The sequence below is a fragment of the Rhinolophus sinicus genome, chromosome 7 (assembly GCF_057876585.1).
Source record: "Rhinolophus sinicus isolate RSI-liver-muscle chromosome 7, RSI-T2T, whole genome shotgun sequence".
NCBI lineage: Eukaryota > Metazoa > Chordata > Mammalia > Chiroptera > Rhinolophidae > Rhinolophus > Rhinolophus sinicus.
Genome location: NC_142507.1, coordinates 31,507,211 through 31,524,008, shown reverse-complemented (window position 1 = coordinate 31,524,008; position 16,798 = coordinate 31,507,211). Strand labels below are relative to the sequence as shown.

Genomic DNA, 16,798 nt, shown 5'->3' with positions numbered 1-16,798 from the left:
TGGGGAGAGCACTGGATAAAGCAGTAGTTCAGTTCACTCCTTCACTCACCAAATGGTTCTTGAATGCTCACTATGTCAGACTCTCTCCAGGCTCCGGGATCTAGAGGTGAACAAGTCAGGACTGGGCTGGTCCTTTCCACCCAAATATGTCCACCTTATGCATATGGGATAGCTGGGGACACAGGGTGAGGAGGGGGTGCCTAAAGGAAACCTTCTGAGTCAGTCTCTAGGCATTCCCCTATTTCAGCCAAATTAGCCCCATCTATCTATTACGTATTTTCAAGGCATTGCTTAAGATGTTTCAATAAGAATTCTGCTATATATTAAAAAGAAAAAACTTGAAAAAATCATTGTTTTCTGTGATAAAGGATCCTCTAGCAAATGTTTTTGGCTGTTAACTTTTAAAGAGTTTAGTCTCTGCCTAAGCACTCCTTGTTTCTATTCCAAACTTAAAAATAAGTATGAGTATACTTGACTAAGTGACTATCTATAGTTGAAATTTTTATGTATGTGATGAGGGCTGATGAAGTGGGATCCAAAAGTCACCTCTGCAGTCTTTGGCAGATTTGACTAAATTGCTGTGTTTGGAAATAAACCCCCTCATTTCCTTATTTTTCTAACTAAATGGGTTTTCCCCCCTCACCCAATCTGGTTCCTGGCTATCAAGTCTCTATTTCTATGTCATTATTAAGAGGGAGTGCTAAAATGGCTGGCAAAACGTTTGTATATTTTGATAAATAGAGTGAACCCAATGTAGGTTGAGATTAAATTTTTTTAATCCCTCGCATGTCAGTTTTGTGATAAAGAAAATGAAGAAGGTAGATGTGGTACTGAGCGTTTATTTTAATTTGGTTTCTTGGACTCTGGGAAACAATATTTGTCTCCTAAATGTTGAGATGCCAGCTATTCCTGAACACTTCACTGCAGTAAAAATACTTATAAAACATTTGCACATACAGACAACGATGAGTTACTTTAGAATCTTTAAAGTTTCTTTGTATGTGTTCTAGTAGATCAGTCCCTACCTCCAAACTATTAGGATCAAATTGGTCCATGTGTCATCATTACCCATCAGGAGGTGACCACGGTGGTGGTGTGTGTGGTCATTCTGTTATCCTGTTTGCAGAATCAGTCCAGATAATCAGTAAACACCAAATGACCACAGTGATTAAGGATTCTTAAGTAAGCTTTTTGGAGAGAGTTCCTACAAAATTATTAAAAAGTACCAAAAAAAGAAAGAAATGTCACACACCTGTGTTATCACCAACTTTAACTGAAAACAATTAACATGTTAGCATTTTTGTTTGGCTGGTACATTTTTTTCATGCCAGAATATACGCTCTAAGAGTGCAGGGAACTCATGTATCTTATGCACTGCTCTACCCATCCCCCTTCTCCAAGACTTTCCAGTGTACAGTAGGTGCTCAGTAAATACTTGTTGAATTTTAAATAATATAAAACATTACTGATAAAGTTGTAGCCTCAATTCACCACTGACAGTCTCCGTCTACTCCTCCTTTCCTCAGAGGCACCATTATCATGAGTTTGGATGCTTTCGTAAAGAATATTTTCCTTTTAACTGTTGTCCCATCATTTGCATATGCTTCATTTTAATTATCCATTCCCCTATTTGGCAGTCTTTTAAATTGTTTCTACCTTTTTGCTGTTACAAGTCTACTACTTATGCTTGCCCTACCCCATTCTTTCTCCTTGGAATAGAAGAATGAAAAAATGGCATTACTAATGTTCATAACCACTACTAGTTAATGAAGCACTGTAAGGTCGTTGATTGACACTAACTGCCAGACTCTGTGCTAAGAGAGCACCTTGTATCATTATCTTGTTTAATACTCACAGCAGTTATTTTACAAACTAGAAAACTAGGTCTAACTTCACAAAAACCTTGGCCAAAGTTCCACAACCCCATAAGTGACAGATCCAGGATTCTAGCTCAGTTCTTGAATGCCAAAACCTTGAGCGTGAGACATACTTGAGAGAGAGAGTGACCTCTCCTCACTCATTAGTCCTTCCCTCATCTTGCTGGGGGAGATGTTGGTCAGTACAGTTAAACAAGTTCCACAAAGTGTGCATAAGGAGTAGAAAAGTTTTCAGCTTTTCTATTGAAAAGTTGAATTGTCTGTTGCTGTGGTTTTCCTCTTCATAGGAACATGTTTTTGTTTGCCTATCATTTTAGGATTTGAACCAATTAAAAGGTTCCTCACCTTCACTTACAATGATCTTTACATGGATAATTTGGAGGAGTACCTGTTTTGTTGAATTAACCTCTCATAAAGAGAACGAAAGTCTAAAAGTATCTATGGGACTTAACCATCAGCTATACCTCTCTGATGTCTGTAGCTGCAGTCACACATTTAAGGAAGTTTTTGATGAGGGGATATATGTTAAGACTGGATGCAAGTTTTTCACACAATTCAGGGATATTTGAAAATATATTTTAACTCTTTCTCCTGTCATTCAGCAAGACTGTTTTCAGTCTAATTTAATGGAGCATAAAATGAGGTATATTTGAAGAAAATTACCTAATAAAATACGAAATAAGGAGTCTGGAAATCAATACCTTTTCAGGACAATGCTGATAGAAGCCTTTCTAATAAGCAAATTATATTGATGATGACAATGGTGATGATGGTAATGGTTTGGGGGAATAGCTTCTACTTAATGAGGTGTGACCAAACAATACAGTAAATGTTTAAATTTTAAAACAATTTATTAGGATAAAAGACACATTGCCATTAATCCTGCTCAAAATACTCCCCCTCACTTTGAACACATTTATCATTCTTGCCACTTTCTGAAGCAGTTCTGGAAGTCTTCTTTTGTGAATGTCTTTTGTTGCGCTGTCGTGGCTTGCCTCGTCAATGTCCTTAATCATTTTGACTTTGGGGAACAGCCAGAAGTCGCACGGTGCCAGATCCGGTGAATAAGGTGGATGAGGACACACCGTAATGTTTTTATTTGACAGAAATTGCCGTATAGCAGAAGCGAAGTGTGACACAGAACATTGTCATAATGGAGGGTGATTAACAGCACACTTTAAAATACATCTTCTGTCAACTATAGCTCACAGCTGACTGACTGCACCAAGCAAATTGAAACTTGTCACATACTGTTACTAAGGTTTGATGCACCGCTTCCCATATTGAAGATCCATGCCTTTCCGTTGGATGGCACTTGGAAGCAGCATTTACTATATTGTTTTATCACAACGGAAAGGCTCCAAGTCACACATGACTTCTGGTACGGCAATTTCTGTAGAATAAAAACATTACCTTATTCACCAGACTTGGCACCTTGTAACTTTTGGCTCTTTCCCAAAGTCAAAATGACCATGAAAGGTAAACGTTTTGAATCAATTCAAGACTTCGAGGCAGCCACGAAAGTGCAACTGAAGACACGTAGAGGACTTCCAGAACTGCTTCAGAAAGTGGCAAGAGTGATAGGATTTGTGTGTTCAAAGCAAGGAATATTTTGAGGAGGATTAATGGCAATGTGTCTTACTATAATAATTTTTTAAATTTAAACGTTTACCATAGTTTTTTATCACACCTCATAGTGCCATCTTTCCTCTGAAGAGACCCGAACTGTTTATACTAACCAATTGAGGAGCCCTATATTTTCATCCTGTTGTATATTGAGAAAAAAATGACACACAAAAAATAAAGAACTTGAAAGGGAAAAAAGTGATCCCCAGGTGGCCTTCCAGGTATGGTTTTGGGAGGTTTGGAAAAGAACCCCTCCACACACACACCCATACTTTGCTTTCATAAAGCCTGGTATTTTACAGCTGGACTTCTTATTTTCTGTTAAGTGTTTTAAAAATTCTTTTAAAGAATTTATAAGTTTTCAGAATAGTAAGATGCCTTAACAACTGTTAATGATGACCAATGAGGCTTTTTAAATTATTTAGTGAATTAGAGATTTAATGTGAAATGTAAGGTGACCCAAATTCCCACTAAGATATAAAGTATCATAAACATTTAATTACACTGTGCTGGGGCCTGGCATCTGATCTTTTCCTGAAAAGCTTTGATGACTGAGGGGGTAGAGAATTCAAAGCTACTTCATCCTAAATTACAGTGGGCAGCATACAATGATGTCCCAAAAGGGACATGCCCGTAGATATACTGTCTTCACTTTGTTACAGGAGTAGCCCTGTGGCCAAGGACCAAAACCTGCATGGGGTTTGCTAATATCCACCCAGTATTCTGTCCGTCATGTGCCTTTGGAGTTGATGATGTCTCCATCCCCCAAATAGGGTTACTCAATGACATTTTGTACAAACTTAGCAAAATTGGTCATGTCTCCAAGAGTTTCTACAACTTCAAGCTGTAATATGCATCTGCTTATAAAATGCTAGGTTGGATGCCTTAAACTAATAATATTTTGGCCTCCTTCTTATTCTTTTGCTATGAAGGCTTTTTGTATAGCTTTTCTGTTTGTTTGTGAATGGTGCCTTCCTTTCCCTTTTCTTGTAATGCTGTTGCTTTTTCTCTCTTCCATTCATATTTTTTCCCCTTTCTTTGTGCTGCATGGAGACTCTCTGCTGTACAAGTGTAAGTATTTTGGTGGCTCTGCTGTTTCTGGCCATCCTAGTTTACGTTCTTGTATTCCATTTGCTTCTGTGCTGCCTGGCTGGTCTCCCAGGAGACTGTCATGTCGTCATCCATCTGTGGATCCTGAATGAAATAGGTAGTGACTTAGAGACAAGACTGAATTTTACAAATGGGTTCAGCTAGCAAACAGGCAATAAATTTAAAATGTCCCCAGCCGTGTGCCTAAAGCCAAGCAGAGTATTGATGAAGAGGGTATAAACATTCAAGAGGGAACAGTCCTTATTTCATTCATGTTAAAAAAAAAAAACAACAACAAAAAAACATGATTACTTAAACTTCCAGGTTTGTTTACTGATTCTTATATTATTTGTTTTCCAGGGTTATAGAAAATCAGCATCATGATTCACTTATTAGAAGAATTTTACTAATCTGTTTTGCAACTGTTTTGGTTTTTTTTAAACAACTTTTAATATTGTTTTGTTTTCAGTTTCAGGAGAAAGAAAAGAAATTAGAGATTCTTGAGCTAGGAGTGAGAGTGTTGTTTATTATATTTTGTGCAAACTTGGTAAAATGAAAAAGGAAACCACTCTATCCTATTTTTATGATGATCGAAACAATTTAACTCTGATTTTTAAAAAAATTTGTATGTCTAGGAATTACATGTTAAAAGTGAGTTTAGTGGGAAAAAATGTGTTGTTTGGAAAGTTCAAACATTAGTCCTTCACTTAGGGTAAAAATAGACTAATGAGCTACATGGAGAATAGTTTTAAATCCATTATAAAAATTGGATCAAATGAGTAAGATTTCCAAGCAGGTAGATAGACATTGTGCTGCTTTTGGATTCCTAGAGAACAGAACCAGGTATTTCGTTCACACTGTCTGCTATTCACATGAAGATTTACTGATGGTTTGTGATGTCTGTGTTAACAATGAGAAAGAAGTCTGTGTTTAGGGTTTTCATTCTAAAGTTACATTTTAAAGGGTGCAACACATCATTCCTCATATTTCCTAAGGATGTGAATATTGACAAATACTTTTTATTGCTCATAGAATACATTTTTTAAGATAAAGTAACTTTGTGTAGACCTAAAGTAATAATAGTTGGTGATGTTAACCATGAATTGATTTGTGAAAAATCCATTTGATGAGTGTACCTCTTCTGCTTTGATTGCTGACCCTTTCATCTGATGGGTACTTTGTGATTTCAGAAAATACTTAGGCATGGACAAATGTCTAGGGAAGGGAACTGAGAACTAAGAAACAGGCTGAGAAAATTAACCCTTTCATTATGTACAAAAATGGAAGAAAGTTAACCATTCTAAAGAGGATGATGAAGCCACATTTTTCCCCCCGGATGCAATTCATCTAACCAACAGGTTGGGGAGTGAGGGAGGCGGCAGTGCATGTAAACCAGATTTCTAGAGAAACAGAATATTCATTCCTAAATACGTATACTTTAAGTGGATAATCATAGCTCATTCTTCCACTTCCCCTTGCTTTAGGTTTATATGTCATGGGAACACAGGAATAAGCCAATAAGATTTAGCAAGTCCATAGTCTCTGTAAAACTGTTAAGGAAGAAAAAATTCTAAAGAAAGAAAAATATGAGCAAAATAATGCTTTTTTCTCCCCGTTGTTATACTGAAACCCCATGAAAGAAAGATCATACAACAGTTCATCTATCAAAAGAAATGTCAAATCGGGTTGCATTCGTACTACCAGTTGTACAAACAAGCCTGATTGCACATCCTGCCTATTTCAGCAAAAGGCCATCAGCCCTGTCCAAACATGTAAAAACTTCAGAGCTAACAGATATGTGAATACAGTAAGAGTTTTATGCAAAATGCAATTAGAAATCATTTGCACTTGTAAAGAGCATATGAAATGAAAGAAAGCAATGAAAATGCATTAGAATGCATCCTTCTGATATTCACATTTTGTACACTAGGCTTTGAGGCATCAGAAGACCAAGAAGAGCAAAATAATCCCCCATAGGTTGATGTGAACCATCAAAAATCCTGACGATTTTGTGTATTTCTCAATATGTCTATAAAATTACTTTGAGCTGAATGACCCATTTACAGGTGGGCATCAGTTTATAAATGAGTCTCTTTCTATATATCTTTTATATTATTTATGTATGTTATATAATATGTATTTTATATGTAATTCTATATATATTCCTTTTCATATAATTGAAAAATTTAATATATTTGAAATGTCATAATTGCCATGTGTTTTACACGTATTTGGTAAAGGCTAAATAGGGAAATGTGAGCCAGGTTATGTTTGCCTATGAACAGTCTTTATAAAATCTAATCAAGAGTCACAGGAAAAATTTTGGAAGACATCATCATTCCATGCATTTTAAAACTTCTTTCCTATTTATTTATGACTATCTAAATAAATTGGCTGAAAATTATATCCCAAGCTACTTCTTGATCCTTTTACCTATCATGGTTGTGCACAAAGTGGATAGAAAACTGAAGAAATTTTAATGACTAAACACAGTATATATTTTGGTAGTTTATGTCTCCTGAGACCTAATTGTTTTTAGAAGTTTCACTTATGAATAGACCACTCAAGCCACTCCCTACCTTCTTCAGCCAACTGCAAGGCCAGTTTTGAGGAGAACAACCTTGAAACTGGATTCCTTTCCAGTTACTTGGATTGACTGTTTTTATTGAACCTGCAACGCCTGTTGCTTTATCAGTCGATACTCCTCAGATGGCTGCCTTTACAAAACCTTGTAAGAACCAAATCAGTAAGTTCCATTGCATACTTTAGGAATACCAGTCTACATTTAAATACAATTGTTCATCATTTTTCCTTCCAACAATAAATAATAACCAAAGAATATTATTATTAAAACTGGCATAAAATTATCAACTATAAAGTTGTTTGCTTTAAAGGTCAGTATGAACCAGTTCATTATTTGAATCAGAGAAAGTTTATCAACCTTGTGGGGTTTTTTGTTTGTTTGTTTGTTTGTTTGTTTGTTTGTTTTGAAAAAACCTTAGGGACAACCTATTAAATAAAAGTCTGCAAACTAAGTTTTTCCAGTTGTGTTATCTCTTAGTTTATACAAATACCAGTTTCCAATATCAAACCAATTAAAATATCCCTGAAACCCATTCATCTGTATATTGATAATGAAAGCTGTGGTAGATGGGACACTGGGCCGACCTTCATAACTGAGTCTGTCCCGGCATTGCTCCTGTTGACAACTTGAATGGTAGCCTCCATCATCTCCATGGCTCAGTTTCCTCCTTCTAATTTGTGTCAGTGAGGATAGTGGTTTCCTCTAGCTTTGATGTGTGTAATGATCTTATGGAGGCAGAAGCAAACACCTTCCTTAGGTTTGGTTTTACATAATCAACAGTTGACATCAATAATAGAAAAATGCTCTTAAGTTTTGGCTGTGGTTTGGGTTTTGGTCTCAGTTTTTTAAAGGGCTAGCAGGATCAAAAATGTCTTTCTGAGAAGCGAATGCAGATATAGACTTCTAAATCATGGCAACTTTTTCCATCTTTGCCCACAGTGTAAAGATAGAAATCTTGGTGGTTGAAATCTGAAACAAAACAGTTAAACTGCGTTAATCATTAACATGACAAAGAGTTCAGTGCTGCTGGCATTGATGTTGCTGTGACAATGACCTATGAATAATTGTTTTTAATTTTTAGTGACTGATGTTTACAGTCCTGTTTTTTATATCCATTTTAACACCCTCGTGTGCAGCTCCGAGTCAAATTCTGTATTACTCATTGTTCCTTTCAGCCATGTAAATAAATGTGACTGGTTAGAGCTTGGGGGAAAAAGAAAGACATTGGCTGTATCCTTTGAGAAAATTGTCAACGTTTAGAAATGGGTTCAGTCTTTTCAATCAGGCTATCAGATAGAACCAATCATCCTCTAAGGAAGTGAAAAAAGTACTGAGCTTAAACAACAGATCCCAAGTGTTTCTGAAGTTTGAAAGGCAAGTCTTGTTTGAATACCTGTCTCAGTGCCTTCTTTATTTTATTGCTAGATGACTCCTAAATCCAAAAGGAAGAGTATCCATAGCCGGATGCTGCGGCCAGTTTCCAGGGCCTTCGGTGAGTGTGTTGCTAATGCTATTCCTTTCCTTGTAACCATGAAACACCCTCCACAAGGGCCTCCGATTCCTTTAGGGATGCTTTAAATGAGCAAATATTGAGAAGGAGAGCCAAGTGAGTGTTTGCTATTCTGTGATAGACTCCAAATTACTTTTAGGAATTTTTTATCCATCTCTATGCAGTAAGTGTGGGTCTTGGGCTTTGCTTTGTTTTAGAAATGGAGTTTGATCTGGATAAAGCACTGGAAGAGGTGCCAATTCACACTGAAGACCCACCTTTCCCCTCTGTCAGACAAGAGAAGCGGAACTCGGGCTTTATCTCTGAGTTGCCCTCTGAAGAGGGAAAGAAGCTAGAACACTTCACCAAGTTAAGGCCAAAGCGGAACAAGAAGCAGCAACCCACTCAAGCGGCGGTAGGTGAACCGTAGAGACCCCAACTCCCTCACCCTTTCCTTCTTAGGGGAAACTGGAGAGTCCTACACAATAGGAAAGCTTGCAGTTAGGGAAAATAGATCCTTTGTATGTGATATTAATGCAAAATTTCTCCACTTGGTGCTCAAACAATTTTGGAAAGACAACTCTGTAAAGTTTCCAACTAGTCAGAACAGAGTTGAACATCCTTAGAAAAATATCAGTCACATGGGTGAGAAAAACAGGTGATGTCTTTGTAGTGTAAAAAAATAGAAAATAAGTACCAAAGAATTGATTTGTAATTAGAAATTGTTTGCATTTGATTTTGGAGTGTACACATGTACCCCCCATCTCCCATGTGCGGACCTGTTCTGGTGCCTTTCCTTTTGATAACCTAGATCTGAGTGGCAGGGTGACTCAGCATTCAGCTCACTCTACTACAGGAGAGGGTTGAATTGTGCTAAGGAGCACATGTATCCTGTGTGTCTCTATAGCTAATGTCTTTTCTCTCTTTACAGTCAGACTTCTTGAAAAAGTTTGTGCCTATTGTCTTTCTTCCACACTTTCCAGTCACTCCACCAAACTCTTTATTCTATATCTACCCACCCCCAAAACTGCCCTGCCAAGGTCACTCCTGGCCTAATCCTGTGGACTCTTCTCAGCTGTCATCTTACTTGATGTCTCAGCAGTCACTTGACACAGAAAGCTCCATCCTTGCTGAAAGGTGATTTCCATGGGCCTCTGAGTCATCCCACTCTTTTCTTATCACCCACCTCTGCAGTGATGCCTTTTCAGTTTGCCCTGCCTGGCCTTTGAGTGTATTGTCTGGGTGGTGCCATCTAAATTCATGGCCACCATCTCCCTGTTGTTGATTCCTGCCCTCTCTAGATTCAGATACCCACCTGCCTCCTGAATTTGGATGTCCCAGAGCACCTCAGGATCAACAGCTTCAAAACTGGGAGCCGATCTTTCTCTGTAAACCTGCCCTTCCTCCTTTATCCCCACCCCGTGGAGCATCACCAGTTAACAAGTTAGACACCTGGATATGGTCCTTAACACTAGCTCCTCACCACCAAGCCCACCTTTCCCTTCACCTTTCTCCTCCCTCCTTGTCATCCTGTCGTCTCTTCCTCCATGCTATGTGTCAGTCTGCCAGCGTCCCCATCTCCCCCACCACAACACACACACACACACACACACACACACCCCTCCTAAGCTGATAACTACTCATCTTGAGTATCTCCACTAAGGCAAGACTTCTTCCAGAAAGCCTTTCCTGTCTCCCATGAGGCTGTGATTGCTCCAGAAATGGTCACTTTCACAGACTTGTGCACATTGCACAGCCTGAGCAACCCTCCATGGAGGCCCTGATCCCCAGTGCCTGACCCTGTTACAGCTCTCGGCATACAGTGTTTTCTCAGCACTCTCCCCTCCTTGTCTGTGAACTCTGTGTAGGAAGGCATGTGCTTTATTATCCATGATTCTATGCTTGGCTCTCAATCTGGGTTTAGAATATAACAAGTGTTCAACAATACTTACTGGATGATAAGTGGATGACTGAAGACATCGATGAATAAAGGGCACAACAAATTATCTGCATGGGGAGTCATTTATTCTTACTGGATCAGACTTTAGTAGTGTTTCTCTCATTTGAATCTGTTTTTAAAAAAGAAAAAAAAATTAGTGCATTATTTTCTTTTTCGATTTACTTGTTTTAACTTTTTAATGCACTCTTACATATTCTTAGAGGAATAAACATTTTTCCTTTTCTTTCTAAATGAGGAAAAGGCCCTTTCAGATAGGGAAAGATTCTAGATGGTTATTGAATAAATAGTTCCTCTTTGGTTTTTTCCATGTGGTGGGTCATTAGCAGTAACACTTACATGTGAAATGATGGTTTAAGTTTCCCCTTGATTAAGTCAGTGGCCCAGGGAAAGAGAATGGTGCATACTTTTTTCTTTACACATTTAAATAACAAAGAAGAGAAGGGAAGAAGGCTGTGACAGAGTTGGCACATCCCAGGCTGTTCCATCCTGGGACTCTATAGCACAAGGATATATCCTAGGTAATGGATCATGGCCATGGGTCTAAATAGATCTAGCTTCTTCCCGAGGCTTGGTGAACTGAGAAACATGGCATAGCTTGCTTTCCCTTGGGTTCATATTGAAAATATGCTGCCTTAGGATTTCACAGTGCTTCCGTTTTCAAAGTGCTTCCACATGTAACAACTCTGAAGCTACCACACAGGCACTGTCACCCATATTTTTCAGCAGAGAAGGAGGAAGTTGTAGCTTATCTTTCTGATTAGTAGCAGTAATCATTTAATATTATTATCTTGTTTTTGTTTGCTTGTTTCTTTGTTTTGCTAGGATTGAGTAGATTTAGTCCACTCTAAGTCTATTGTAGCTTTTCTAGAGCTTGTCCTTGACCCCCAATGCCCCTAAAGAGCTTTTCCAGGTGACAGAATTCTCAAAGCCAAGATATTGACTGTTTTTACTTTTAACAATTTGTGATACCAAATGTGTCATCACTCTTGGTTACCATATTTTATTAAGATTTTTTCATCTATGTTCATCAATGAGAGAGACCTATAATTTTTCTTTTTCTTGACTATCTATCTAGTATTCATCAAAATACACTATCTTTATAAAATTAGTTGGGAAGTGTTCTCTCTTTTCCTATTCTCTGGAACAGTTTGCATATACCAGAGATTTTCTGTCCCTTTCCTGGGAAGCCATCTGGGCTTGATGTGTGTACACGTGATGCTTATGTATAGATTTCTTAACTAGGGATTTGCTTTCTTTTGTTATTGATCTACCTAATTCTTCTTGAGATGATTTTGGTAATTTCTGTTTTTCTAGGATATTATCCACTTAGACTAATTGTTCATTTAATTGTTTATAGAATTCTTATAAGTTTTTAATCTCTTCTATGTCAATAGCCACGTCCCATTCTTCATTTCTAATATATTTTAATGCCTCTTAATTTTGCAAGGTTGTCTCTTTCATTAGTCCTTTTCAAAGAATCAACTTTTAGTTTTATTAGTCCTCTCAAGTTCATTAATTTTTGTCTCATATTTTTATGTTTTCTTTTATTTTACTTCCTTTGGGTCCCTTATTTCCTGAATTGATTGCTTAGTTCTCCCTTTTCCATGTTTCTTACTAATAGATGCATCTAAGAATCCATAATTATTCAGCTTACTAATTAGCACTCTCTGGGTATATTTGTTCAGAGTTACTAATGTACCTAATTTTCCTTCCCTCCCACCCATTGCTCTCCATCCAACCTATGGCGACGTCATGAGCAATTAGGCAGCTACCTTGTCAAAATTCAGGCACACCTGCTGCCGTGTTCCTTGGTGCGTTCATCTCAGTAATCCCGGCAGAGGGAACACGCACACCGGTGTCTGAGTTGTCCTCAGTCCTCGTAATCACCAGCTTAGCTTCACAGCAATCACACGTTATCCTTTTAGCATTTGCTTATACACTAGAGCTGCAAATCGACCTTCTTTATTTCTCAAATATCAACAACAGCAATTCTGGTTCCCAATTTTTTTATTTATTTATTTATTTATTTATTTTAAATTAAATTTATTGGGGTGACAATTGTTAGTAAAATTACATTTGCAAATACCCTTCTCTGAGCACAAATGCAGTGGGTCCAACCAGCTCAGGGCTGAGGTTTCTACTCCCCCTTTCCAATAGGTACGCTGCCCTTTTTAGTTTGAAATTTACTCTCCTTGACAGAAAAGCCCAAGATTAAACGGGATTTTGAGAACTTCTAATATCTACATGTCCTTTCCTTTTGCTAGAAATTGAACTAAAACAGCACATGTTTGGCCTTGAACTGTTTGAAAACTACATTTCATTTTTGTCTTCAGTTTTTCTGCTGCTCTTCTTACAGGCTAATGACAAGCTCCTCCTGCTTCCTAGTTTAACAGACACCTTTTAAACCACATCTCCTTGAAGATCTCCCAGAGATACTGGACTGCTCTTAACCTCTCTACTCTCAGTCTCTTTAATCTCTAAAATGATGCAGTTGGACTGGGGGAATCTATAAGATCCCATCCAGCTCTAAAAACCAGCCTGTCTTGCAGGAAAGCTGACTGCATTGTTGAGCCCTCTGTCCCTCCATCTCTGATACTCAATGATGTTTTTCATATCCCCAGAGAACCTTTTGTCCAAGTTATGAATTCTGTTTCATAGCAGGGAAAGAGAAAAAGGCTGATAGGAGAAATTTTATGTTAGTAAAACTTTTTTTTCCCCCTCAAAATGAGAAGGGGAATTTGACAGGAAGCCTCTGAGGAAGAGCATGGGTGCACTAGAAGGAAGCCCCATGTCAGGCCCCTGTGCCCTGGGGTCATATCCTTCTTTCTGTGTGGGCGCCACTCACCCTCTGAGCTACTGTTTGATCTGTGACTAACCAAAAACTAGAATAAAACTCTTTCCTTTTCAGTTCAAAGGGTAGATGTGGGAGTGAAATAATAATATGCAAACACATGTAAATCATCGAGCATTATAACTTACGGAGCTATTTTTACTGTAGAGATTTCATTCTCCTTCTTTTACAAAAGGAGAAATGATAATACAAGCAAGTTCTGTGCTACTTTATCTTTTGTAATCAAAATAAAAGTTATTTGTGAGCTTCTTTCTCTCTCTAACTGAATTATAGAACTTTGCTGATTCTCTGCACTCTTGTAATGTAGGAAAGCCTTGCTCTAATATAAAGCACTATCTCAGATGAGAGGTGTAATGGTTGTTATTATTCACATTTCACAAAGTTCTTTGTCTGTTATCTGCTCACATTTCAGCATTTCCCAAACATGAACTCAAACATATATTTCATTTTCATAATGGAGGTTTCCCAATGAGAATGAAGTAGATAATTATTTAAAGCAAACGATTAGTCTTTCTTTAAACAATGCATATGCTGACATGAGCTAGTTCCCCCGAGGCAACTTGAGACTTTCGAAATCAAGATTACAGAAAGAAATTTTCCCACCACTCTACCAATATATACGACCAGATGTCCTAGCCACATGAGAATTTGTCCTTGTGCCTAATAGAATAGGCAAGTTACATATTCTTCCCTAATGGCCCACAACATGTCTATGTAAAACATTAATTTAATACACCATCACAGACAAATCAAACATGTGAGTAAGTTCACTGTGAGTTGTCCATCCAAAGAGAAATGCTAACTTGGTGAATAATTTCCTTATAACTTCTCACCAGCTTCTCTCTTGAGACCCAGGGCTTCAATTCCTTGCTGGACACCTGCTCCTGGACTTCCTAGAGCACCTCAAACACTGGTGTGAAATTGGACTCATCATATTCTTCCCCAAGTCTGATCTTTGAACTGTGCTCCCCAGAACCACGCTTCCATTCACCCAACCTAGAAACTTGTACCTCATCTTAAGCATCTCCTTTCTTTCTATTCTCATTTCTCCAGTCCTTACCCAGTCTCTCAACTCTTCCAGATTAGATTAGACTATTAAATGAAAGACGGGAGTCTCATTTATGTTCCTAAACAGATTTCCCTGCTTATAATCCCTGGCTTCTCCAATATATCCTTCATGCTGCCCCGGAATTATCTGGCCACAATACAGGTTGGGCCACATCACTTCTCTGTGGGCTCCCTATTATTTACTAAGTAAATTCCACACTCAGTGTAGGATTCAAGGCAGTTCACCATTGGTCCTTATATTATTAGTTGGGAAGTTTTCATTCAACTAGAGGTAAAGAGAAATGACTTAAATTATGAGAAATATTTATTTTCTCACCTAACAGAAAATCCAGAAGTCTCCCAGGTGTTGTCCACCTTTCTATTCTGTCATCCTGTTCCATCATTCTGTTCCAGCATTTTGGCTTTTGTCCTCCGGCTTGCCCCCTCTTGAACTCCAGGTGGCTGCTGCAGCTCAGACATCACACCCTCCCTCACATGCAGAAAAAAATACATTCCTTCCTCTGCAAGAAAACTTGCCCAGGAGCCCCTAGTAGATTGTCCCTAATATTTCTCTGACCAGGATTGTATCACATGCTCTTGTAAACAATCATAGCCTAGGAAATAGAATTTGGGTATTTGGTTTATACAAAAAAGTATACACATCTTGAAATCAGGGTTCTTCCAGCAAGAAAGAAAGAAAGCAGGTGAGAGGGTTTGGAGTGGCCAGTATTACTATCCATCAGGATTTAAACGCAGCAGTTAACCCCATGCACACACCTCAGGTCCCTGGCCTCTGGTATTATCACCATTCTCAAAACTTAGTGCATTTCATTTTTCCATGCATTCTCTCTTCTCTTACCATAGGCCTCCATGCCATTTTGTGCCTTTAGAAACACTCCGTTCTTCACAGCTGTTAGGTCTGAGCTGCTTCTGACACACCATCAGCATTAGTCCTCTACCAGGCCTCGTGTTCATCGTGCATCCCTCATTTGTTTCTTTCTGCCCTTGTCACAGTTGTACGTGTGACTTCTATTCCAATAGATTATAAAGGCCCTGATTTAGTCAGTCTTGTCCTTCCTATCGTCCTTATCACAGTGCCTTGAATCAAGCAATAAATGTTTGCTGAATTAATTTGAATGTCAATTAACCTTACACCTGTTTGGTTTGCAGGTCTATGCTGCCAACATAGTCTCCCAAGATGGTGAACAGAATGGTCTTATGGGGAGAGTAGATGAAGGTGTAGATGAATTTTTCACCAAGAAGGTGACCAAAATGGATTCTAAGTGAGTTCAGAGTCATTACTAATAATACTCTTTAATTCACATTTAAATTACTAACAGCTAACAATTAACTTTGTATACTAAGGCTCATTTACACACACACGCACACACACACACACACACACACACACGTGTATATACATATTTTTTAATGGAATTTACTATTCTGATGGTTTGCAAAATGTGATCTCCAGTCCAGCAACATCACTTTCCATCCGTATAATCTGGGATCTTGTTAAAAGGGCAAATTCTCAAGCATCTACCCCAGACCTACTGAATCAGAAACTCTGGAGGTGGTGCCCCACATTCTGTGTTTTAAAGAGCCCTCCAGGGGATATATTGAGCATGCTCAAGTTTGAGACCCATCATGCTATTTTAAAACAGACCACAAAACGTACCATCCCGAAATGTTTCACTTGGATGATTCTATTACTTGGCAGTGAACTTTGACAGCTGAAATTACTTATATCTAAATGTGCATAATCTGATATATGGAGGGCTGTACATTATTGCTAGGTGACACAACCTCAACAGAAAGTGTCAAAATGACAACAGAATAAATGAAGAGGCTTCAGAGTTAGCCTCTAAAATGTTCCATATGCATTTTCTTATTACTAAGTGGAGTTTTCTTAAAAGATGACTTAGTGGTACTTTTATTAACAGTTGTTTAACTAAAACATAAAACTCCATATTCTTTAAGACTATTGATACCAAGTTTTTAAATCCCTAACTAAATGTAGATCCATCCCAAAATACACTCTTAACCTGAATTTGTGTCTATGAAGTATTCTTCACCTTGAGATACCAAATTCAGGAAGGAATTTAGACCATATGATAAGCCGAGGGTGGGCAGGCCAATCACAGGTATGGAAGAAACCAGCCCATTCTATACATTGATGTGCATTATCTTGACTCAGCAGGATGGCAAGGTAGAATTTTTATATCCAAAACAGTGCAACTTACTGAATGTTGTAAGCTTCTGGACCCAGTCATTT

At 38.1% G+C, this 16,798-nt stretch overlaps 1 protein-coding gene across 15 annotated transcripts in view; it reads left to right on the top strand.

Moving 5' to 3' along the window:
• Positions 1–16,798, top strand: part of CARMIL1 (capping protein regulator and myosin 1 linker 1) — a 352,154-nt gene that overhangs the window by 312,502 nt on the left and 22,854 nt on the right. For 11 of the 15 annotated variants that reach the window (XR_016021728.1, XM_088799443.1, XM_074319291.2 and 8 more), the window contains 4 exons: positions 4,557–4,574; positions 8,602–8,668; positions 8,884–9,080; positions 15,694–15,806. Coding sequence is in view for 14 of the 15 variants with exons in the window: in XM_088799443.1 (XP_088655569.1) it covers positions 4,557–4,574; positions 8,602–8,668; positions 8,884–9,080; positions 15,694–15,806 (395 nt within the window). In the remaining variant the exon portion in view is untranslated. The remainder of the gene's footprint in view (positions 1–4,556; positions 4,575–8,601; positions 8,669–8,883; positions 9,081–15,693; positions 15,807–16,798) is intronic. The other 4 variants (XM_074319290.2, XM_074319294.2, XM_074319293.2 and 1 more) reach the window with 1 other exon arrangement.